Genomic DNA, 24,796 nt, shown 5'->3' with positions numbered 1-24,796 from the left:
CCAGAGCTCTATAACATGTGTAGCTGGTTATGAACGCTAGACATTTACAATGTACTTTTATACGTCAATATTGTAACAAGAACATTACAGAAACAACTGATCCAATTTGTTTTTTTTAATGAAATAGAATACATGGAAAAAGTAATAAAAAACATGGCCTCCTCACACATCAGAAGGACAATATCAGTCACCATGAAGCAGAGACGTGTGTTTCCAACCAGTCTAACGTTCATTAGAAGGACAATATCAGTCACCAGAAGCAGAGACGTGTGTTTTCAACCAGTCTAACGTTCATTAGAAGGACAATATCAGTCACCATGAAGCAGAGACGTGTTTCCAACCAGTCTAACGTTCATTAGAAGGACAATATCAGTCACCAGAAGCAGAGACGTGTGTTTCCAACCAGTCTAACGTTCATTAGAAGGACAATATCAGTCACCATGAAGCAGAGACGTGTGTTTCCAACCAGTCTAACGTTCATTAGAAGGACAATATCAGTCACCAGAAGCAGAGACGTGTGTTTCCAACCAGTCTAACGTTCATTAGAAGGACAATATCAGTCACCAGAAGCAGAGACGTGTGTTTCCAACCAGTCTAACGTTCATTAGAGTTGGAAAAGCGACTGAAAAAGTCTCTCCTGCCGACAAGCTCCCGTCGCTTGCCGTGGATATCGCCGTGCCGACTGGTCGGAAACCCGTGGATGAAGAAGAGAGCATGTTGGGTGGCCGACCTGGGGAGGCGTGGCTGTCTGCGTGGTCGTTATGAGAGGGTCAATACACCTGGGGAGGCGTGGCTGTCTGCGTGGTCGTTATGAGAGGGTCAATACACCTGGGGAGGCGTGGCTGTCTGCGTGGTCGTTATGAGAGGGTCAATACACCTGGGGAGGCGTGGCTGTCTGCATGGCTGTCTGCGTGGTCTTTATGAGAGGGTCAATACACCTGGGGAGGCGTGGCTGTCTGCGTGGTCGTTATGAGAGGGTCAATATACACCTGGGGAGGCGTGCCTGTCTGCGTGGCTGTCTGCGTGGTGGTGACTCCACTGTAGAGTGGATCTCTAGTCTGCTCGTCATGTTGTACAGAAGGTCTGTCTGGACCATATTCTCACTTCCTGAACCAATCCATCAATTCCAATTAAGATCCAATTAAACTCTAAATCAACTCCAAATCAACTCCAAAGCAAAACTATAGCGGATAAAATAAATGCCGTGTGTGTTTTGTTTCGGTCTCGGTGAAGCTAGCGCGCGGCTCCAACTTGCAGCGTCGGCAAAGCGTTTGGGGTTTGAGTTAAAAACGTTCGCTCTGAAAGAATATATATTCAAAGATTTACTCCACTTTAATGATCTTACAAAAAAATAGCAGATCTACAAGCTTGTAGCGCGGCGTGCTATGAGCTTGTAGATCGGCTTTTTTTCAATAGTTATGTATGTATGTAGTATGACATGACTACATACTAACTAACATATATATCGCGGCACAAGGTGTGGCGCTACGAGCTTGTAGATCTGCTATTTTTCAATAGCTAAAGTATAACATAATTAATGCTTAAAACACCAAAAGGGGTTTCCTGCCCTGAATGGGTTATAAACCAGGAAGTGACGCCTGGTGTTTTACACTTCAGAAACAAGCCCAAAAAAACAACTACACTTCAGAAACAAGCCCAAAATTAAACTACCCTCAACTATGGAGTATAATGGATATTTACAAGAGACTTTACAGGAAAACACAGCCAAAGTCGCTTACAATAAGCAGACCTGGCAACACTGCAAACCAGCGCTGCAGGCTAATTTGCATATGATCAAAAACCATGTTTCATTGGCCGGACCTCAACGTTCAATAGAAGGACAAGGTCTCTCTCTCTCTCTCTCTCTCTCTCTCTCCTCTCTCCCCTCTAAACAATGTCTCTCTCTCTCTCTCTCTCTCTCTCTCTCTCTCTCTCTCTCTCTGGAAATTAGACCAACTTGTTCCCAAGATCTTTATCTTTAATTTAACATAAAACTTGCCACTAAATTCAATCTAAAAGTAGTTAAAGTAATTAAATAATTTGCTGGAGCAGGAGCTCATGTCTTCTGCTGCTTCTTCTGCTTCTTCTTCTTCTTCTTCTTCTTCTGCTGCTTCGGCTGCTTCTTCTGCTTCTGCTGGCTCCCCTCTCTCTCTCTCTCTCTCTCTCTCTCTCTCTCTCTCTCTCTCTCTCTCTCTCTCTCTCTCTCTCTCTCTCTCTCTCTCTCTCTCTCTCTCTCTCTCTCTCTCTCTCTCTCTCCCCCTCTCTCTCTCTCTCTCCCCTCTAAACAATGTCTCTCTCTCTCTCTCTCTCTCTCTCTCTCTCTCTCTCTCTCTCTCTCTCTCTCTCTCTCTCTCTCTCTGATCAGAGACGTCGTCTGTCCTAACAAAGACACACTGAGGAGGAGGGGTAAAGCATAAACCCAGGGTAGAGAGCTTCAGTGAATGTGTCCTGGAAGGTGTAAAGGTGTGTCAGTGAGTCAGAGGACACTTCATAGAAGGACAGAGTCCCTGCAGGGCAGTCTAGATACACTGCTACTCTGTAGACAGACTCACCGCTCTCATCCACTGCTCTGCTGTAGACAGAGGGAACAACAGGGAGGACAGTCCCCCTACTATTGTGATAGACATAGTAACCGACTCTATTACAGACCAGACTCCAGGAATGATCATTGGATCCAAGCCCACTACCCTCTCCTCTCCTGCTGATTGCTCTGTAAGCCCCTCCTATCATAACCCCTCCCCTCCACTCTACCTCCCACAGGTAACGGCCTCCAGAAAGACCCTCTGAACACAGAATCTGATCATCATCATCACTAAATCTATCAGGGTGGTCAGCGTATGGCTGAAGCTTCTTTGACCTTGTGACCTTCCTGTTGTCGTCAGACAGACAGAGTGTTCTGCTTGCTGTGTTTGGGTCCAGAGTGAGACGATGGGAATCTGATGAGAAAACAACACAGTAGAAAACATTAAATATTAAACTTATTTATACCTGTCTCACCCTCCTACACTGGGGTATTTTCTAAAACTAGACTAACACAAAAACATTTCAGATGACTAAAATATAACTAAAACTCAATTAAGTTTTATTCAAAGGTCTTTGACTAAACTAAATCTAAACGTTGCTGTTAAAATCAACACTGATACATTTAGCAGAAAACCAATTAACCCATTAAGACCTGAGACCAGATTCTACAAAATGTACTTTTCCGTTTTCTGAACTTGAGTAAATGTACTTAGTTACTTTCCACCACTGCACATGCCAGTAGCAACACATAGCAGACAGACAGACAGACAGACAGACAGACAGACACTCACATTGTGTAGACAGACAGACAGACAGACAGACAGACAGACAGACAGACAGACAGACAGACAGACAGACAGGTACTCACATTGTGTAGGGAGTTGAGGATTAGTCCAGAGTTCTCCTCCATGTTTCACTCTGTAGGAAGTAGAACAACAATGCATCAATGTCTGACTGTCTAACACAACGTCTCTGACACTACAGTGTTTCTGCTACCATTATCTTCACCAGGGCAGGCAGCCTGACCGGACAAACTCACTGCCACCTGGCTTGGACCAGAGGACGTTAAAATACTTGTTGTATTTCTAAATTTTTGTTTTTTTATCCCACGATTTTGTAACCCAGTTTTCTTTTCACCCTGTGCCAATTATCTAATGTAATCCTGGGCGCTACACTTCCTCTGCCAACCTGGGGGGGGCAGCGGACTGACCTCATGCCTCCTTCTATGCATGAGGAGTCCAAGCTGCTTCTTTTCACCTGACAGATGGGAATTTCCCCGGCCGGACGTAGCGCGTGGAAGGGACACGTTATTCCGACCAGTTCCTTTCCCCGCCATCAGGCGCCCCGGCTGGCCAGGGGGAGGTAGTTTTAGAGACCAGGATTACTGCATGTTTTTGTGAGGGTACCTACCCTAGGGGACACGGGGAGAACATGCAAACTCCACACAGAAAGGCCCTTTCGCCAACCCCCGCCTCGGGTATGGGCACTGATGACGCGGAGGAGGGAACACGCCGCCAGTGCCCACAGCGTCCCCAGCGGGAATCGAACCCAGGACCTTCTAGCTGTGAGGCGACAGCACTACCAACTGTGCCACCGTGCCCCATGTATTTACATTTCTTGCCTGCTGGCCAGTACCATGTAAATGTATTTACATTTCTAATGTGATTTCTTCCCATGGTACTGGCCAGCAGGCTGTGGTCATACAACGATACACTGAGGACACTCAAATGGAAACTGTTATGAAATGACTGAGAGGGAACCTTCTGTGTTTTCTCCTGTTAGACCTGCTATTTGAGCTTGTAGATCTGATGTTTGAGCTTGTAGATCTGCTAATTGAGCTTGTAGATCTGCTTTATGAGTTCTCAGAATACTTAGGCATACTAGAGTTCATCCGGTTAATCACGTTTATTTTTATGACAAATTACAGTTTACATGTGAAGTATGCTACAATATCATCTTTTCATATAATTGTACGTTTCAATTAAAAGTATGTTCCTTACATCCAGCATTATTAATTTGTGTGTAAATATTAACTAAATCAATCAATTTAAAGTTGACTTGAGGGAGTAATGTTCAGATGTGCAGAGTGGGAAGTCGGTCACAATGGTTGTGAAAATCACACTCATGTGAAGTGAGGGGCGCTCTTATCATCGTACATCATGAATCATCTCATACTGGCCAATCAGAATGCTTGTTTCCTGTTCTCACAAATTGACGTCATACTTGGCAGACATTTGATCTAATGTCTCCTTTCATTGTCGATGGAAAATATGAGACGTGTGGGGACAAGATGACGTACATTTTTCCTTCATCGTCGATGACATTTAATGATTGTGTTGCGAACATTTTGTGGGGACAGAATCTGTATATAGGAGGGGCTAGCGCCCCTCAAAAATACATGTCATCATAATTATGATTCCAAACTCTAGTCTATGAGGTCATAGATTACCCTGGATTCCATATTTGGGCATGCCTCCACGCAACTCCATGTATGGGCATAAAAGGGACAGACAGACAGACAGACAGACAGACAGACAGACAGACAGACAGACAGACAGAGTCTACTCACTTGAGCGTTTCCAGTCCAGAGAAGTTCTCCAGTCCAGACACCGGCAAGACGTTGAAGGTCAAGTCTAATTCTCTCAGATGAGGATTCGATCTGAGAGCTGAGGCCAGAAGTTCACAGCTTCTCTCTGACAACCAGCAGTTCATCAGTCTAAATGAGAAATAAAACAGCACATGTTTGATTGTCTGCTATAAAAGACATTATTCTGGATAGAAGACAGTGAAGCTGATAACTGGTGATGTCACAGACACAAGAGGGACATCTGCTGGAGCAAAAGACAATACAATTATTTTTATTATCGGCTATTTATAATTTTATTTAAATCATGAAAAATGCTAAAATGTTCTCTTACGGGGTCACTAGAAGACCCCCTCCCCCATGCAAATTTTCCCAGTCAATCACTTAATTACAATTTAGGCATTTAGCAGACGCTCTTAATCCAGAGCGACTTACATTAAGCAAGAACAAAAAAGCATGGGAATACATCACATAAAAACATTTATCATGAAACATGCGTAAGCTAAGAAAGTAACAGTGGAATATCTATAATGAAACTATACATATAAGCTATACATCTATACTACTATGCTATACATATGTAGTATGACGTGCTATGACAATAGCACATACAATGCACTTATGCTGTCTACATAACATGCTATAAGTCTGTATCAAATGCAAAAGTCCACAGAATTGCTATCTAAGGGGGTGGGGTAAGTGCTATGGGCCATGATGGAGTCTGAAAAGGTGGGTTTTCAGACTACGGCGGAATCCACAATACGCGCCTGACTGTACCTTATCATTATTCTCGTCAAAGTGTGTTACTATGATATCAACCTTATTCACACGTATTCAATATTAATACTATAATCACATAAATCAATAATATCTGACCGTAGAGTCTCCAGTCTACAATGTGGACTCCTCAGTGCGTCACACAGCAGGTCCATATTTGGCTCCAGGTGGTTGTAACTGATGTCCAGGTGTCTCAGATGGGACGGATTAGAACTGAGAGCTGAAGCCACAACTTCAATGTGTTCCTTCTTGAGGTATTTGCCAAAATCAACAAGTCTGTAATGACAGATTAAATGTAAAATCAGAGACGATCAAAACAGGTCAGACAAAGTTCACTGTCAAGGAAGTAAACTGAGAGATCTTCTATTGCAGATCTACAAGCTCACATTGTGTCACATTGCGATGTTGCAGATCGGCTATTTTCAAAAACTAAAACTAAAACTAAAAACTAAAATAATTGACAATAATAAATTAACACAATGATGGTGTGGGGGTCCCTGGCACACAATGTATTCAGATAGAGGTCTGTTACATAATACATATTAACTACTAACTACTAAGGAGTCTTTTAACACATTTAGACCTGAGGCCGATTCTTAGAAAATGGCTTCTAAATCATCACAGTTTTCTGAAAAACCCTGTTTCTATGTTCAGTGCACTAGTTCTCAAACTATTTCATGTCAAGGACCCCCAGAATTATATGTAATTGGCTGCGGACCCCCATCTGAAAATATGTTGTTCCAGGGATCCCCCAGAAGCAAAGATTTGAGTTAAAAATGTTTGCTCTGAAAGAATATTCAAAGATTTGCGACACATTTTCACGATTTAAAAAAATAGCAGATCTACAAGCTTGTAGCGCGGTGTGCTATGAGCTTGTAGATCGGCTTTTTTTCAATAGTTATGTATGTATGTAGTATGACATGACTACATACTAACTAACATATATATCGCGGCACAAGGTGTGGCGCTACGAGCTTGTAGATCTGCTATTTTTCAATACTTAAGCTGTATAACATAATGCTTAAAACACCAAAAAGGGTTCCTGTCAGAAATGGGTTAATTTGTGATGATACCACTTCTGTGTGCGTGCGTGAGTGCGTGCGTGCGTCCGTCCATGCATGCGTGTGTACAGTATGCATGTGTGTGTGTGTGTGTGTGTGTGTGTGTGTGTGTGCGTGCGTGCATGTCTGTTTATTATTTGTATTAATTTGTAATGAATGAATGTAGTAGTTATAATCATTTTAAATATAGTATTTGTAATGAATGAATACAGTAGTAATATATGAGTGAATGGTGCTCAGTCATGTTGTTATTCACAGGACTACTAACCTGGCTGTTGTGCAGTTCCTCACAGCTGGGATCAGTCTCAGTCGCCCCCCTGATGATGTGTTGTATTTGTCCAGGTCCAACTCCTCCAGAACCTCCTCTGACATCAGCAGCATGGAGGCCAGAGCTGAACACTGGGTCACAGAGAGTTCCTTCCCTGATCTGCTCTCTGACTCCAGGTACTGTTGGATCCCCTGACTGACTGACGGGTCGTTCATTTCCATCAGACATTGGAATATGTTGATGCATCTGTCAGGAGAGAAGTTGCCATCATTCATCTTCTTCAGGTTGTTGATGGCTCTCTGGATCTCCTCTGAACGGTTCTCTGTCTGACCCAGCAGACCTCCTAACCGACTCTGGTTGGACTGCAGTGAGAGACCATGAAGGAAGCGGACAAAGAGGTCCAGGTGGCCACTCTCACTCTTCAGGGATTTTTCCATAGCTCTCTCCAGGAAGTCATCCAGGGTAATTTCTTCTTTTCCTCCCAGGAATGTCTTCAGTACCTCCATGTTCTTCTGTGTGAAACAGTGGAACAGGTAGACTGCAGCCAGGAACTCCTGGATGCTCAGGTGAACAAAGCAGTAGACTGTTTTGTGGTAAGAAGCACCATCTACTCTGAAGAATGATGTGCACATGCCTGACTTTAGCACGGCCTTGTTCACATCAAGACCACAGGCTTCCAGGTCTTTTTGGTAGAACAGGATCTGATCTTTGATCATTTGGTTAAATGCCAACTCGCCCAGCTTCAGAATGAACGGTCCTTCTGCCTTCATGAGCTCCTCTTTTATCTTTTTCGTCGTCTTATCTGATTCACCATACTTCTCCTCCATCTGCTTCATCAGAGTCGTCAGGAATTCACAGTACATCTGAACCAGGGTCTCAGGGAGAGGGTCTTCCATGTTTCTGTGCTGCACAACAAAAGCAAGGATCCAACAGAAGACTGGGATTTCACACATAGTGGAGAGGATCTTTGATTTCTTGATGTGTGAGATGATTAAGCTGGTCATCGAGTTGGCCTTGTTCTCATCATTGAAGATCTTCATGAACCTCTTCTTGAAGTACTCCCTCTTCTGGTCATCTGTGATGAACCCTCTTATTTCTGTCATCCTGTCAATAAGGTCCAGTCGATCAGGGATCTGATCCACTGCTGCAGGCCGTGAGGTGATCCAGATGCGAGCGGAGGGAAGCAGTTCTTTCTTGATCAGGTTTACAATCAGCTCCTCGACCGGCAGAGATTCCTCAACATTCGTGATGGAATCTTTCTCGAAATCCAACGGAAGCGTGTTTTCATCGAGCCCATCAATCATGAACATGACTTTGCAGGGACATGTTTTGTAGTCGTTTGACTCCTGCACTATTCTGAAGATGTCATTCAGTGCTTCTTCCGTAATCCCTCTGGTTTCCTTGACACATTCGTGAAGTAGCTTCGCCAGAGTAAAGCTTTTTCCCTCGTGAAGATTTAACTGGCGGAACGTCAATAGGAACACGAGATGGGGGTCTCGGGGGAAACGGTCCATGGTCCAGTCGTGAATAAATTTGTGTAAGAGGAAGGATTTTCCAATTCCTGCGACACCAACAGTGAGCACTGCTCTTTCATTTATTCCAGAATTATACAATTCACAGAGTTGGATTGGTTCGTCCAGTCCTGCCCTGTTCATCTCCATCTGTCTGACCTCATGATACCTGTGCATGCTTGTGAAGCTGGTGTTTATGTTGTAGATCGGAACACAGACGTCGTCAAACTTCATCTTGGACTCATTGTCCAATTTTACACATAGATATGTGTTTTTCATCTTGTTCTGAAGCGTGCGTTCGTAGCCTGCTATTTTCACCAACAGATCTGTAATGAACAAAGCAATTCTTAAACAGCTTCAGGAGAAAGAGATCTGCCAGATCAAGCTCTACAAAACAATATAACATTTACCATTTCAATCAACCAGTCAGCCAGCCAGACAGACAGACAGACAACCAGTCAGCCAGTCAGGGTTCTTAAAATGGTCTCAACATTAAGCTTAACATGTTTTTTTATCAATGTTGTTAAACTCTAAGTCTGGCTGAATTAACTGGAGAGCTTCTGATTCCCAGAAGGCCTCTCTACCATTCACACACACACACACACACACCTTACCTCTCAGTTTGGCTTCTCTCACTCGTCTTGCCTTCTCTTCTCCTGTCAAAGCTGAAATGTGAGACAGTGATTGGTCAGAGTGGAGACACATCCTCCCATTGGGTCCTCCTCCGTGCGTGTGTGTGTGTGTGTGTGTGTGTGTGTGTGTGTGTGTGTGTGTGTGTGTGTGTGTGTGTGTGTGTGTGTGTGTGCGCGCGTCTGTGCTTGTGTGTGCATGCGTCCGTGTGTGTGTGTGTGTGTGTGTGCGCGTCTGTGCTTGTGTGAGTGCGTGCATGCGTGTGTGAGTGTGCACGTCTGTGCTTGTGCCTTGTGTGCGAGTGTGCGTGCGTCAGAAAACATAATTGTGTTTAGTGTTGTAGGGTAAAAAACCCACGTACCCTGCTTCCTCCTCTTCCTTCCTCTTTCTGGGCTAGCGGGTCTCGGAGGAGGAGGGTGACCTGGAGACAGAGGTTGTATAAATTAGAAGAGGAGGAGGTGACCTGGAGACAGAGGTTGTATAAATTAGAAGAGGAGGTGATCTGGAGACAGAGGTTGTATAAATTAGAAGAGGAGGAGGTGACCTGGAGACAGAGGTTGTATAAATTAGAAGAGGAGGAGGTGACCTGGAGACAGAGGTTGTATAAATTAGAAGAGGAGGAGGTTGACCTGGAGACAGAGGTTGTATAAATTAGAAGAGGAGGAGGTGACCTGGAGACAGAGGTTGTATAAATTAGAAGAGGAGGAGGTGACCTGGAGACAGAGGTTGTATAAATTAGAAGAGGAGGAGGTTGACCTGGAAATTGCGACATTGCTAGTTACAATCTACAAGGGTGTTTTAATATAATATTAAGTTATAAACTTAGGGCTGCACGATTTTGCCAAAAAATAAAATAACCTCGATTATTTTCTCTGAAACCTCGATTTCGGTTTCGATTTCGATTATGTTTCAGTAAAATAAATGCATTGTCTCAAAATATGTTTTTTTCTTTTTTTTAATGCAAACAAATGTGAATTTTCCTATTGGAATAAAGTCCAAACCTTAAAATGATCCCTGGCTACAAGACAAATATGCCTTAAAACATTACACTTGCCCTCTATGAATAAGAATTAATAAAAACATAAATATTTTATTTCTTTCATAAATAGAGAATCTTTCAATCAATAGGGACTGCTCCCATCGCAGGTTGATATATGTCCATGTGTGATCCAGCCCTATGGAATGCATATGCTAATAAAAACAACTTAATACTTCCTAAGAATAATATGAGCATCAAAGCAATATTTAAATACTTTTTATTAGCATGTGCATTCCATACATTCCCTGAGGCTGGACCACACATGGACATACAGTATGTCATATGACATCCTCAACTTGTGACAGGAGCAGTTCCTATTGTGTGAAGGATAAACAGTGTACACTACCCAACTTTATTTTATGAAAGAAATACAAATATTTAAGGTGTTTTTATTTTTAGTTATAGAGGGCAAGTATAGTGTTTTAAGGCATATTTGTCTGGCCAGGGATCCTTTTGAACAAAGATAGATAAATCCCCTTTGGGATTAAAGTGAAAACGTTTACAATTATGTCCAAATTAATTCTTAAAAAATAGCCAATTTAATGTTTAGGTGCCCACTCTTCCTGCACCCTTTGCAATGTGAAATGCCACTGAATCTGTAGGCCTAATCCTTTTTCATTTTGATTATGTCTTGTCATATTATGGGCCATGTGAAAAATAATGATGCCACATCTCTTTTCAACTTGTGACAGCCAGCTTGTGTACTGTGAAGACAAAAGATTCTGAACGTCTCATCCTCCATTTTTACGCGTGCTGAAAATAGCCGATCTACTACTGTAGCTCACAGCGTGTTGCTGAGGCGACACTTCGTGAGCTTGCAGATCAGCTATTTCTTAGCACGCTGATGCAACAGGTCGTACGGCGAAACATAAGACAGGATTCCCGTTTGTTTTTAGCCGAGACGACGTACAGTCAGACACACATGGCTATTGGCTCCTCGATAAACAGTTTATTACAGTTCGATTATCTTTTTCTTTTTTTATCGTCCAAATCCAAAAATCGCGATTTCGATTAAAATTTGATTAATCGTGCAGCCCTATATAAACTTAAAATATCTATCCTCTCTTCACCTACCTGTTGGTGTGGTTTTGAACCTCTCCACTAGATCATTCTTGTCCATCTTTGTCAGAACTTTCAGCATGATCTCATCAGCATGATCAGGGCAGCTCTGCGCGATCCGGTCCACTATGTCTGTCATCTTGGCGTTCTCCCGATCACACGGATCGAGAACATTTCCAGGCTCTTGTTGTAGATACCACTTGAACTCGTCAAACTCATCGTGAAGCAGCTGTTTCAGAGTGTCCAACATGCGCTGCTTAAGTGTCCCCATGGTGGATTCTGTTACAAACACATGATATTAACATGTCAGCTTCATTATTTAAGAGTCAAAAGCCTGAACACAATAAGCTGTATAGTTGAAGTTACATGCATCAGGAAACACTTCTCATACCCAATTTCAGTTTAAGTTTGTACTCCCACACCCACCTGCAGCTGTCATGTCATTTATGTACACAAACCTAAGGTGTACTGTGTGTGTGTGTGTGTGTGTGTGTACTGTAGGGGTGCGTTCGGATAGCGCACTGAGCACACTGCAATACAAACTCTCCCGCTCCCGGTGCACATATCCGAACTCACCCATATATAAATGTTACCGTTAGTCTTTTTGTCAGGGCGTTGTTGTGCTCAGCTACTACTAAAGGTCACGCCACCGCCACGCGGGAGGGCGGACTCTTTTCCGACAGCATTCTAGCCGACGGGGCAACGGTCCGCTCCGCAGCGGGGGGACCGTCGCTGCGATGCGAAAAAGCGATGGGTCCGACATGCGCTGCTCCCGTGCTCGCGGTTAGGGTTAGGTTAGGATTGAGGTTTCGGATCAATATGCTGTCGGAAAAAAGACCTGCACCCCCGCCACGCGCACAAACCTGTGGTACTGACGTGCTGTCCTGTAAATGACCTGCAGGCACAGTATAACGATTACTGGACAAAAAGTGCAGTTGGGGAAGGTGGATGTTGTGTGCGGGGCTGTAGCCTACTGCTCCCAGTGGAGTTATGGAAGGTGGATGTTGTGTGTGGGGCTGTAGCCTACTGCTCCCAGTGGAGTTATGGAAGGTGGATGTTGTGTGTGGGGCTGTAGCCTACTGCTCCCAGTGGAGTTATGGAAGGTGGATGTTGTGTGTGGGGCTGTAGCCTACTGCTCCCAGTGGAGTTATGGAAGGTGGATGTTGTGTGTGGGGCTGTAGCCTACTGCTCCCAGTGGCGTTATGGAAGGTGGATGTTGTGTGTGGGGCTGTAGCCTACTGCTCCCAGTGGAGTTATGGAAGGTGGATGTTGTGTGTGGGGCTGTAGCCTACTGCTCCCAGTGGAGTTATGGAAGGTGGATGTTGTGTGTGGGGCTGTAGCCTACTGCTCCCAGTGGAGTTATGGAAGGTGGATGTTGTGTGTGGGGCTGTAGCCTACTGCTCCCAGTGGAGTTATGGAAGGTGGGTGTTGTGTGTGGGGCTGTAGCCTACTGCTCCCAGTGGAGTTATGGAAGGTGGGTGTTGTGTGTGGGGCTGTAGCCTACTGCTCCCAGTGGAGTTATGGAAGGTGGGTGTTGTGTGTGGGGCTGTAGCCTACTGCTCCCAGTGGAGTTATGGAAGGTGGATGTTGTGTGTGGGGCTGTAGCCTACTGCTCCCAGTGGAGTTATGGAAGGTGGATGTTGTGTGCGGGGCTGTAGCCTACTGCTCCCAGTGGAGTTATGGAAGGTGGATGTTGTGTGTGGGGCTGTAGCCTACTGCTCCCAGTGGAGTTATGGAAGGTGGATGTTGTGTGTGGGGCTGTAGCCTACTGCTCCCAGTGGAGTTATGGAAGGTGGATGTTGTGTGTGGGGCTGTAGCCTACTGCTCCCAGTGGAGTTATGGAAGGTGGATGTTGTGTGTGGGGCTGTAGCCTACTGCTCCCAGTGGAGTTATGGAAGGTGGATGTTGTGTGTGGGGCTGTAGCCTACTGCTCCCAGTGGCGTTATGGAAGGTGGATGTTGTGTGTGGGGCTGTAGCCTACTGCTCCCAGTGGAGTTATGGAAGGTGGATGTTGTGTGTGGGGCTGTAGCCTACTGCTCCCAGTGGAGTTATGGAAGGTGGATGTTGTGTGTGGGGCTGTAGCCTACTGCTCCCAGTGGTGTTATGGAAGGTGGATGTTGTGTGTGGGGCTGTAGCCTACTGCTCCCAGTGGAGTTATGGAAGGTGGATGTTGTGTGTGGGGCTGTAGCCTACTGCTCCCAGTGGAGTTATGGAAGGTGGATGTTGTGTGTGGGGCTGTAGCCTACTGCTCCCAGTGGAGTTATGGAAGGTGGATGTTGTGTGTGGGGCTGTAGCCTACTGCTCCCAGTGGAGTTATGGAAGGTGGATGTTGTGTGTGGGGCTGTAGCCTACTGCTCCCAGTGGAGTTATGGAAGGTGGATGTTGTGTGTGGGGCTGTAGCCTACTGCTCCCAGTGGAGTTATGGAAGGTGGATGTTGTGTGTGGGGCTGTAGCCTACTGCTCCCAGTGGAGTTATGGAAGGTGGATGTTGTGTGTGGGGCTGTAGCCTACTGCTCCCAGTGGAGTTATGGAAGGTGGATGTTGTGTGTGGGGCTGTAGCCTACTGCTCCCAGTGGAGTTATGGAAGGTGGATGTTGTGTGTGGGGCTGTAGCCTACTGCTCCCAGTGGAGTTATGGAAGGTGGATGTTGTGTGAGGGGCTGTAGCCTACTGCTCCCAGTGGAGTTATGGAAGGTGGATGTTGTGTGTGGGGCTGTAGCCTACTGCTCCCAGTGGAGTTATGGAAGGTGGATGTTGTGTGTGGGGCTGTAGCCTACTGCTCCCAGTGGAGTTATGGAAGGTGGATGTTGTGTGTGGGGCTGTAGCCTACTGCTCCCAGTGGAGTTATGGAAGGTGGATGTTGTGTGTGGGGCTGTAGCCTACTGCTCCCAGTGGAGTTATGGAAGGTGGATGTTGTGTGAGGGGCTGTAGCCTACTGCTCCCAGTGGAGTTGGGGAAGGTGGATGTTGTGTGAGGGGCTGTAGCCTACTGCTCCCAGTGCAGTTGGGGAAGGTGGATGTTGTGTGTGGGGCTGTAGCCTACTGCTCCCAGTGGAGTTATGGAAGGTGGATGTTGTGTGAGGGGCTGTAGCCTACTGCTCCCAGTGGAGTTATGGAAGGTGGATGTTGTGTGTGGGGCTGTAGCCTACTGCTCCCAGTGGAGTTATGGAAGGTGGATGTTGTGGGCGGGGCTGTAGCCTACTGCTCCCAGTGGAGTTATGGAAGGTGGATGTTGTGTGTGGGGCTGTAGCCTACTGCTCCCAGTGGACAGAAGTAGTATTAAACACATAAAAGTAGCCTGATTGTTGAGTTTTCCCCACAAACCCACTTTGAGAAGCACTGCAGTGCACACTGGTCTTACCTCAGTTATTGACTGTGGCGATGGTTTCCACCAATCACATGCCCTCTCTCTTTGGTTTCAATGGCTGTTCAAACCAATCATGATGCAGAACACTGGGGGATCAGAGAAGATAACAACTGCATTATACTCTTTTCCCGCCAATTAGAAGTAGGTACAGTACAAGCAAAAGTAAGAAATGTAATCTTTTCTCATTGGAAGGGGGGATACTTGTAAGAAATGTAATATTTTCCCATTGGAAGGGGATTACTTGTAAGAAATGTAATCTTTTCCCATTGGAAGGGGGGATACTTTAAATGTAAACGTTTTCACCAACATGCATGGAAATTGGTAAACACTGGTCTCATGTCCTGACTTACATAAACGTATCTTGGAGCCGTGACCTATACCCAACAGTAAAGGCTCATTCATAGTCTGGATTTCCGGTGGTGAGGTGACCACCAAACTACAACATGACGTCACTGAGCCGCGGTGAAGAGCAAACCACAGCCACCGCAACCAGCCCTTCTCTCTGTTTTTACTCACCACCGCTCAACGTTATTTCAGCTCCGGTGGTCAGCTCACCACGGGAGCGGTGGTCACCTCACCACCGAAAAACCAGACAATGAATGGGCCTTTAGTCAGCCATTTTGATTTGTTTTGTTCTTTTCTTCTTCTCCCTTCTCTAAAACACCCTGGACAACGCTCCACACGTCCCAGACTCTTCTCCCTTCTCTAAAACACCCTGGACAACGCTCCACACGTCCCAGACTCTTCTCCCTTCTCTAAAACACCCTGGACAACGCTCCACACGTCCCAGACTCTTCTCCCTGCTCTAAAACACCCTGGACAACGCTCCACACGTCCCAGACTCTTCTCCCTTCTCTAAAACACCCTGGACAACGCTCCACACGTCCCAGCCTCTTCTCCCTTCTCTAAAACACCCAGGACAACGCTCCACACGTCCCAGACTCTTCTCCCTTCTCTAAAACACCCTGGACAACGCTCCACACGTCCCAGCCTCTTCTCCCTTCTCTAAAACACCCTGGACAACGCTCCACACGTCCCAGACTCTTCTCCCTTCTCTAAAACACCCTGGACAACACTCCACACGTCCCAGACTCTTCTCCCTTCTCTAAAACACCCTGGACAACTCTCCACGCGTCCCAGACTCTTCTCTCTCCTCTAAAACACCCTGGACAACGCTCCACACGTCCCAGACTCTTCTCCCTTCTCTAAAACACCCTGGACAACGCTCCACACGTCCCAGACTCTTCTCCCTGCTCTAAAACACCCTGGACAACGCTCCACACGTCCCAGACTCTTCTCCCTTCTCTAAAACACCCTGGACAACGCTCCACACGTCCCAGCCTCTTCTCCCTTCTCTAAAACACCCAGGACAACGCTCCACACGTCCCAGACTCTTCTCCCTTCTCTAAAACACCCTGGACAACGCTCCACACGTCCCAGACTCTTCTCCCTTCTCTAAAACACCCTGGACAACGCTCCACACGTCCCAGACTCTTCTCCCTGCTCTAAAACACCCTGGACAACGCTCCACACGTCCCAGACTCTTCTCCCTTCTCTAAAACACCCTGGACAACGCTCCACACGTCCCAGCCTCTTCTCCCTTCTCTAAAACACCCAGGACAACGCTCCACACGTCCCAGACTCTTCTCCCTTCTCTAAAACACCCTGGACAACTCTCCACGCGTCCCAGACTCTTCTCTCTCCTCTAAAACACCCTGGACAACGCTCCACACGTCCCAGACTCTTCTCCCTTCTCTAAAACACCCTGGACAACGCTCCACACGTCCCAGACTCTTCTCCCTGCTCTAAAACACCCTGGACAACGCTCCACACGTCCCAGACTCTTCTCCCTTCTCTAAAACACCCTGGACAACGCTCCACACGTCCCAGCCTCTTCTCCCTTCTCTAAAACACCCAGGACAACGCTCCACACGTCCCAGACTCTTCTCCCTTCTCTAAAACACCCTGGACAACGCTCCACACGTCCCAGCCTCTTCTCCCTTCTCTAAAACACCCTGGACAACGCTCCACACGTCCCAGACTCTTCTCCCTTCTCTAAAACACCCAGGACAACGCTCCACACACCCCAGGGTGTATAATGCTCACAAAGAACAAGATTCCTTTACAGGATCTCCTCACTGGTCAACAAAAACACCTTGAAGACGTTGACCTGAGATCAGATTCATACGAGGTTTCCACTGGACACACACTGGTCTGATTAACCCATTCTGACCTGAGATCAGATTCTAAAAATGTCAGACGCTCTTTGATTTTTCAAAAATAGCAGACCTACAAGCTCGTAGCGTGGTGGCGCGCTATGAGCTTGTAGATCTGCTATTTTTCAATAGCTAAAGCATAACATGATGCTATAACACCAAAATGGGTTCCCGTTCAGAATGGGTTAACAGGAGCCCTCGTACAAGGTTTCTTTGACTATGCATGCACCTCTTGGTACCACAGCACCTCAAAGGCCCTTAAAACAAGGCTCCAGACCTCCCAAAACAAACTGGTTAGGCTCCTACTTGGCCAACCGAACCCACCGAACCCACCTCACCACCCAAACCCACCTCACCCCTGCCCACTTTGACAGGCTGGGATGGCTTAGGGTCGACGACAGAGTACAGCATCTTGCAATGGGTCTGGTCCACAAGATTCGATACACCACCAAGATACCCATGTACCTGTCTAGATACTTCCTTAATGTAAACGAAGTCCACACCCACAACACCAGAGGGAGTGCAACAAACCATGAACAACCCAGATTCGGCACAAACAAGGGACTAAATTATTTTCGCTCCTATGCCACAAAAATGTGGAACTCCCTACCAACAGTCATTAAGACATGTGAATTCCTTGACTCCTTCAAAACCGCTCTCAAAGGGCACCTACGGACGGCCGCAATTCGAAACTGGCCCCCGTAAAATCTGAATCCCCCCCACCCCTTTCCCCTCACTGTATATGTTTCTTTTCCCTTTTTGCTTCCTTTATGATGAATTCCTGTTCTGTTCTTTAACTACATAGAAGTGTCTATTTGTTTGTCTCTAAATGTTTTGATGAATTGAACAAAGTGGACCCTCTTGTAAACAAGTGTAATGCTTAATCGGGTCGTCCACTCACAGTTAACAGTCTCTGTATTGAGTTTGTGCTTGAGATGTACTGTAATTCTGCAAACTGTTAATAAATATTTAAATGTACTGTAATTCTGCAAACTGTTAATAAATATTTAAATGTACTGTAATTCTGCAAACTGTTAATACATATTTAAATGTACTGTAATTCTGCAAACTGTTAATAAACATTTAAATGTACTGTAATTCTGCAAACTGTTAATAAATATTTAAATGTACTGTAATTCTGCAAACTGTTAATAAACATTTAAATGTACTGTAATTCTGCAAACTGTTAATAAACATTTAAATGTACTGTAATTCTGCAAACTGTTAATAAACATTTAAATGTACTGTAATTCTGCAAACTGTTAATAAACATTTAAATGTACTGTAATTCTGCAAACTGTTAATAAACATTTAAATGTACTGTAATTCTGCAAACTGTTAATAAACATTTAAATGTACTGTAATTCTGCAAACTGTTAAACATTTAAATGTACTGTAATTCTGCAAACTGTTAATACATATTTAAATGTACTGTAATTCTGCAAACTGTTAATAAACATTTAAATGTACTGTAATTCTGCAAACTGTTAATAAACATTTAAATGTACTGTAATTCTGCAAACTGTTAATACATATTTAAATGATCTGAATAGCAAACTCCCTGAATAACACCCCCCCCCCCCCCCCAACAACGATGATGGCTACTGCTAATGACATATTAGCATGAGAGAAATTACAATCCTTCTAAGTAAACAAATTAGGCAATCAATATTAACATATCTATGACCAAGTTGTTTGTACATTTAACAGCAAGTATACAACATTCCTGAGGCACAGGAAATAAACAGATGTTAATTCGGATCATCTGATAATGTGTCTGACTGACAAAGCAAGTTTGGTACATTTTTACATCACTGTTCTATATCACTAAAAAGAGAATACACATACGGAACTAAAACGACTCAATGAACTAAACCTGACTTAACCCATTCTGGGCGGGAACCCATATTGGTATCTTACCCCCTCAGGCCGGGCACCCATATTTGGGTTCTGTACAGTATGTACAGTATTCAAAAATGTAATTTTTTTGATGCTGCTATATAAATATTTGTTTTTCAGAAACCTTAGGTTAGGATTTAGAGGCGTTTTTAGAATCGGCCTTATAGGCCTAAATGGGTTAATGAACTGTTTTTACACAAGTGCAGAAAATAGCTAACAGTAACTGACGAAGACAATTGACAGACCACACAGTAGCAAAGCTGAATACCGTACTATATGAGAATCTAAAAGTCACAAATACATCGATAACTACTATTGCTCAGCGTGCACGCAGGGGGGCAAAACTCTTCTAGACGGAAACCAGCTGTTGCATCGTCGGTGTCGTCGAACCTAAATCATTTTGGTGCTTTTCATTTTCCATCCAGAGGCTTTTCAAAGTATAGTCCATATCAATTCATCATTTCATTTGTATTCATGTTTATTGCACATATTTTTCTTTTTTGACTTCTAACCATTTATACAACGTTTTTGTTATTACTCATTAAATGTTTCAATGAAATGAGTACAAAAGGACCCAAGGTGGAAAACGACTTGCAGAGCCATCAGCTTTCTTGCGTTTACAAACCTCTGAGCAGACCTTGTACTGTACTTTCCTCTGCTTTTTATTTTTTATTTTTCAAACTGCTAATGAAGTATTCAATCAGTCAAACTGTTTTTATATCAAATTGCCAATCCTTTGAGTGCAAAACCTTTACATTTTATCCTTTTGAACCAATAATGAAATGTTTGTTATTGTATCTGTACTGTATAATTATAACAATAACAAGCAAGGCTAATATTAATTGTATAACACATTTTCCTTTGGCAAACATGAAATGTACCTTTTAATCTATCAACTGTAAATATGAATTACCTATTGTGGGGTCTCGAGAGCGACACCCCGCGATGGTAAGTGCGTTGCCAGGGCAACCAGACACGCTGTCAGACAGAAGAAGCCTCGGGCCGTTAGGAACGCCCTCGGCCGTGTGATAGGGAATATATACGTCCCGAATCTCCTCCTCCGCCAGCTGGAGCTGATGGATCGACCGCACCCAAATCAGCAAGCGGCCACACCCGTCATATAAAAAGGAAGACTCAGTCTACGTCTGACAGCGGCTGGTTCACACACATGCTCACGGAGGCACGCACGGCACACCGTCGGGGGGTAAGACGACACACACACCTCCACCGAACACACATTCATGTGAATAGCTCTGCATGTCTTAACTGTCATTCTCCTCTCATCACAGGCTTTTAGGAACGGTCCAGGGAATGTCCGAGGGACAGAGACACTCGGACTGTATGAGTAAAATATAGAGACGGGAGTTCCAAGTCCGCATATCGCGCGGCGGGAGGGTGGCAGCCCCGCCACAGTGACAGCGACAAGGACACTACCCAAAATAAGGTCGGAAAGAAACCTATAATTCTTGAGTCTACTATTGAGGCCTGTCTAGCGAACAGGCGCTCATTATATACGCCAGGGTGGCAAAACGGCTAGTGCTCTCTTGGAGCTGGAACCCGCTAGGGGAGAAGACCCGCTACAGTTAAAGATAAAGACCGATGACGTCACGAAGCAAGGCAGCGCCGTCACCTCTTATCGTTATTAAAACCACAGCCCTCCAGTGAGGAGCGAGCTATCAGAGACGGTACAAACCTGAGTTGAAATCTAATCTTCTGTTCTCATCCTCTCCAGGCTGGCGACGACGCCTGTGAAACTTAAATTGTATGGAATATAATTTATGCTGAACCTACGTGGGGTTTCTCCTGCATGCATTCTGTATACTTTGCTGCTAAACAAATAAAGAGCCGTTTGAAACTGCTGCAATCCCCTGTTCCGCCTGCTCCTTGACCACTGAGACTCCACACTATCTAAACCAAAGTATTTATATAATTATTTATCAACGTTACTACATCTAAAAAGTAACTATAGCCTAATTGAGTTTTCAAATAAATACATGTGGCGTAAAACTGCTTGCAGCTAACACTGCAAGTAGGCTATAATTTATTCCATGAAGTTACTTGTGGTTTTAGACCCATGCTTTTAATTGCTAAATAAAAAAATGCTGTATGTTTACATTACCTTAGGTACCTTTTTACCCCTAAATGCATGGCTTGAATCAGCCGTGCACTGATGTGAAAGAGTCAAAACCTTACCAACAGAAAGTCAGGGGAAAAAATACCTTAGACGTGTGTTATGATCCTTCCACTTTTAAGAAGATCACACCAGGATTTGTACTACACTATGTCTTCACATTCAATATTTGAGCTGTTCTTCTAACAACAATGTCATGGATTGATCAAATTATATAAACGACGGATTTCACCGCGACGCGCATGGATGTCATGGATTGATCAAATTATATAAAAGACGGATTTAGCACAGTAGCTAGCAAAGGCTGCAGTTGCTGAAAGTGAAGAAAACACTAGCCAAAAAGTGAAGACCACTCGCCAAAAGGTGAAGACATTTCGCCGCGGGCCCAGTGGTCTTCCCCTCGGGGCGAGTGGTCTTCCCCTTTTGGCGAGTCGCCAAGACCAATCGCCCAGACTGCTCGCCAAGGGGGAGTGGTCTTGCTACCTTCAAAATGAAATAATAGCCAGCATGGTTCTTGCAGAGATCCAGACAAAATATTCAAAAGCTGACTCTGCAGGATTATTTGTACTATATATATATATTGTACTTTTACTCACACTATTTATTTGAAAACTTTAGTTACTTTGTAGATTTGGATTATTATTACAAAACATACATTACCCACTTCAGCCCTGTATACATTTAAACATACATTACCCACTTCAGCCCTGTATACATTTAAACATACATTACCCACTTCAGCCCTGTATACATTTAAACATACATTACCCACTTCAGCCCTGTATACATTTAAACATACATTACCCACTTCAGCCCTATATACATTTTGGGCATTTGAAAATAGCCGATCTACAACCTCACCATGTGTCACCATGCGACGGATTGTGAGTTTGTAGATTAGCTATTTTCAGTAGATTATTATACATCTGGAAAGGGGACATTCTGCACAATGAGTACTTTTACTTTTGGTAGGCCTACTGTAAGTACATTTTGAAACCAATACTTTTGGTAGGCCTACTGTAAGTACATTTTGAAGCCAATACTTTTACTTTTGGTAGGCCTACTGTAAGTACATTTTGAAACCAATACTTTTACTTTTGGTAGGCCTACTGTAAGTACATTTTGAAACCAATACTTTTACTTTTGGTAGGCCTACTGTAAGTACATTTTGAATTCCACGCTTTTAGTTCTAACAGAATATGTATATGTTGCAGTATTGCTACTTTTACTTAAAGCTGCTATAAGCAATAATACTGGGTCAAAGTGAGGTTTGGAGGTTTGGGGCTACCCCAGCATGCTCTTACACTTCCTGGAACAGGAACAGACTACGCAACTCTGAAAAGGGAACTTATGTCCAAACGAAACAGACCTGCATGCCACTGTGTCGAAACACATGCATACGAGAATGCATTTCCTGTGTTGCACAAGTTGTCCCAACTAAGCCCGGGTAAATGCAGAGGGTAGGTGTCAGGAAGGGCAATTGGGTTAGCATACTGTTGGTCAAAGAAGGAGAAGATAGATGAACTGATATGATGATGATAGCATAGTTTAATATGCATTTCGGGGGGGGGGGGGGGGTTCTGTCGGCCCACCTTAGTGGGGCTGGCTAAATCCGGCCCTGGTGTGTGTGTGTGTGTGTGTGTGTGTGTGTGTGTGTGTGTGTGTGTGTGTGTGTGTGTGTGTGTGTGTGTGTGTGTGTGTTGTGTGTGTGTGTCAGTCTCACACTCACACACACACACACACACACACACACACACACAATGCAGAACAAAAAGGGAAATAAAATATATCTGACTCAAACTTGCATGAGCTCAGTTTGGCTTTTCTGGCCTTTATCAGTTGATCTAAACCAGGGCTACTCAACTTAAGATGGCTCAGGGGCCACTCAGCATCTAAACCAGGGCTACTCAACTTAAGATGGCTCAGGGGCCACTCAGCATCTAAACCAGGGCTACTCAACTTAAGATGGCTCAGGGGCCACTCAGCATCTAAACCAGGGCTACTCAACTTAAGATGGCTCAGGGGCCACTCAGCATCTAAACCAGGGCTACTCAACTTAAGATGGCTCAGGGGCCACTCAGCATCTAAACCAGGGCTACTCAACTTAAGATGGCTCAGGGGCCACTCAGCATCTAAACCAGGGCTACTCAACTTAAGATGGCTCAGGGGCCACTGAGCATCTAAACCAGGGCTACTCAACTTAAGATGGCTCAGGGGCCACTCAGCATCTAAACCAGGGCTACTCAACTTAAGATGGCTCAGGGGCCACTGAGCATCTAAACCAGGGCTACTCAACTTAAGATGGCTCAGGGGCCACTCAGCAAAATACCAAAAGTCCAAATAATGTCGGTCCTATATTGGACACATTATGAGTTGTCTAAAAATTGAGGAAACGCACAGAAAACGGACTACATTTCCATCTAGGAAGGGCCAAACCTCATTGAACAAAATTATTGTCATGACATGGAATGATTATTAATAAAATTAAGTTACAAAATGAGGCTTTTATTCTCAAAATGTGATGAGAACATGAACAGACTAGGCTACTGTTGCCAATAATTAAATAAATCAAATATCAGAGATAACCAAGAGGCCAATACTACTGAAATGAATAAGTCATATCACAGTCTCATGGACTGGTACAAATGATAACATACCTATAAATTACAGTTCTGGAAACAAACATGTTTCCTACTTCAGGCTCTCTGGATATAATGACTCCAAATCAAGAATCAGGCTTCATTCACCAAACGTGAATTAGTAACAGTGCAACAATGTAATAAGTGCAATAAGTCAATGGCTGATTGGCTTCAGTCAGTGGCTGACTTCTTCCAGGAAATAAAACGTCTGGGTTTCCGAGGCTATAGTGGCTGACAAACACAACAGAGAATCAGGAATATCTTCCAGTGACATTCAGTCACACTTTTCTTTACTAATTACTGCCTACAAATTAAAACGAATAGTTTCACGAATCAGGTTTGATTTGGGCGACATCTGTTAAAGAGGAGGCAGGAGAGAGACGACATACATCGGGGACGGTAAACAGTAAACGCCACAACTACGTGACGAGAGAGAGAGAGAGAGAGAGAGAGATAGGAGAGGGAGAGAGTGAGAGATTTCTTACTTAATGTGAAACTTGAGTCTTCATGGGTCTCGTCGATGAAAGCGTTGCGCTGTTTTTACTTGATAATTCCCATTGCACTTTCACATGCATATAGGTTGATCCGAAACAAGCCTTCTTTGCACAAGCACAAAACAAGCTGCTTTCTGTCCGCGCCCGTAACTTGTTAGCACTTCCTCATGATGGTGGTGTTTACCCGTACCGAACGCGAGCCGATATCCAACTGCACAACGCGTCGTGGATACATGCTGCAGCGGTGCGTGTGGACTTGTAAATCGAAAACAACAACACGCCCACTTTTTGTCAGCAGGAAGAACAAACGGCTCAGTAGAGCATGATGGCTCCGTCTCATGAGCTAATTTAGAACTTCCTGTCTGAGAGCTAGCTAATTTAAGACATCCGGTTGCCTTCAGAATAAAATTAGGTAATTGAATTCGTTAATTAAATAATTATTACATTACATTATTAGTATTATTATTACATTACAGTTATTGTAAAGACACACATTATGTTTCTGTGTAAAAATAAGTAATTAAATAACATAAAAAAGTTATCTAAATGGATAAATGCTATTCACTGGAGTGCATGGACTTTATAAAGTGGACACTGGAC

At 44.4% G+C, this 24,796-nt stretch overlaps 2 protein-coding genes across 2 annotated transcripts; both read right to left on the bottom strand.

The window, feature by feature from the left end:
- Window positions 1-274: 274 nt before the first annotated feature.
- On the bottom strand, window positions 275-8,362 carry LOC308321393 (NLR family CARD domain-containing protein 3-like). Its single transcript, XM_080772255.1, has 5 exons — window positions 7,214-8,362; window positions 5,984-6,160; window positions 5,093-5,239; window positions 3,392-3,441; window positions 275-2,936 (listed from the first exon to the last, which is right to left on the bottom strand). Exons 1-5 carry the CDS (start codon window positions 8,314-8,316, stop codon window positions 2,380-2,382), a joined length of 2,034 nt encoding a protein of 677 aa, XP_080628381.1. The 5' UTR covers window positions 8,317-8,362; the 3' UTR covers window positions 275-2,379.
- Window positions 8,339-24,259, bottom strand: LOC308321241 (uncharacterized protein; the record flags this gene model as incomplete). The annotated part of the gene is made up of 7 exons (XM_080772081.1): window positions 24,188-24,259; window positions 14,812-14,903; window positions 11,468-11,731; window positions 9,716-9,775; window positions 9,339-9,389; window positions 8,486-9,050; window positions 8,339-8,357 (listed from the first exon to the last, which is right to left on the bottom strand). The coding sequence occupies exons 3-7, from the start codon at window positions 11,721-11,723 to the stop codon at window positions 8,339-8,341; spliced, it is 951 nt and encodes a 316-aa protein (XP_080628207.1). The 5' UTR covers window positions 11,724-11,731; window positions 14,812-14,903; window positions 24,188-24,259.
- Between the last annotated feature and the right edge of the window lie 537 nt (window positions 24,260-24,796).

The sequence above is a fragment of the Protomyctophum bolini genome (assembly GCF_963924005.1).
Source record: "Protomyctophum bolini genome assembly, chromosome: 9".
NCBI lineage: Eukaryota > Metazoa > Chordata > Actinopteri > Myctophiformes > Myctophidae > Protomyctophum > Protomyctophum bolini.
Note: the sequence above shows the minus strand (reverse complement) of the source record. Positions and strands in the feature narration are given on the sequence as shown.

Excerpts from the sequence above, each read along its gene's own strand:
- LOC308321393 (XM_080772255.1), bottom strand. The coding sequence starts at position 8,316 with ATGACAGAAATAAGAGGGTTCATCACAGATGACCAGAAGAGGGAGTAC. Across the intron at positions 3,442-5,092 it reads TCTGGACTGGAAACGCTCAA|AGTGAAACATGGAGGAGAAC; the intron begins GTGAGTAGACTC and ends TACTTCCTACAG. Across the intron at positions 2,937-3,391 it reads TCCTCAACTCCCTACACAAT|ATTCCCATCGTCTCACTCTG; the intron begins GTGAGTACCTGT and ends TTTTCTCATCAG.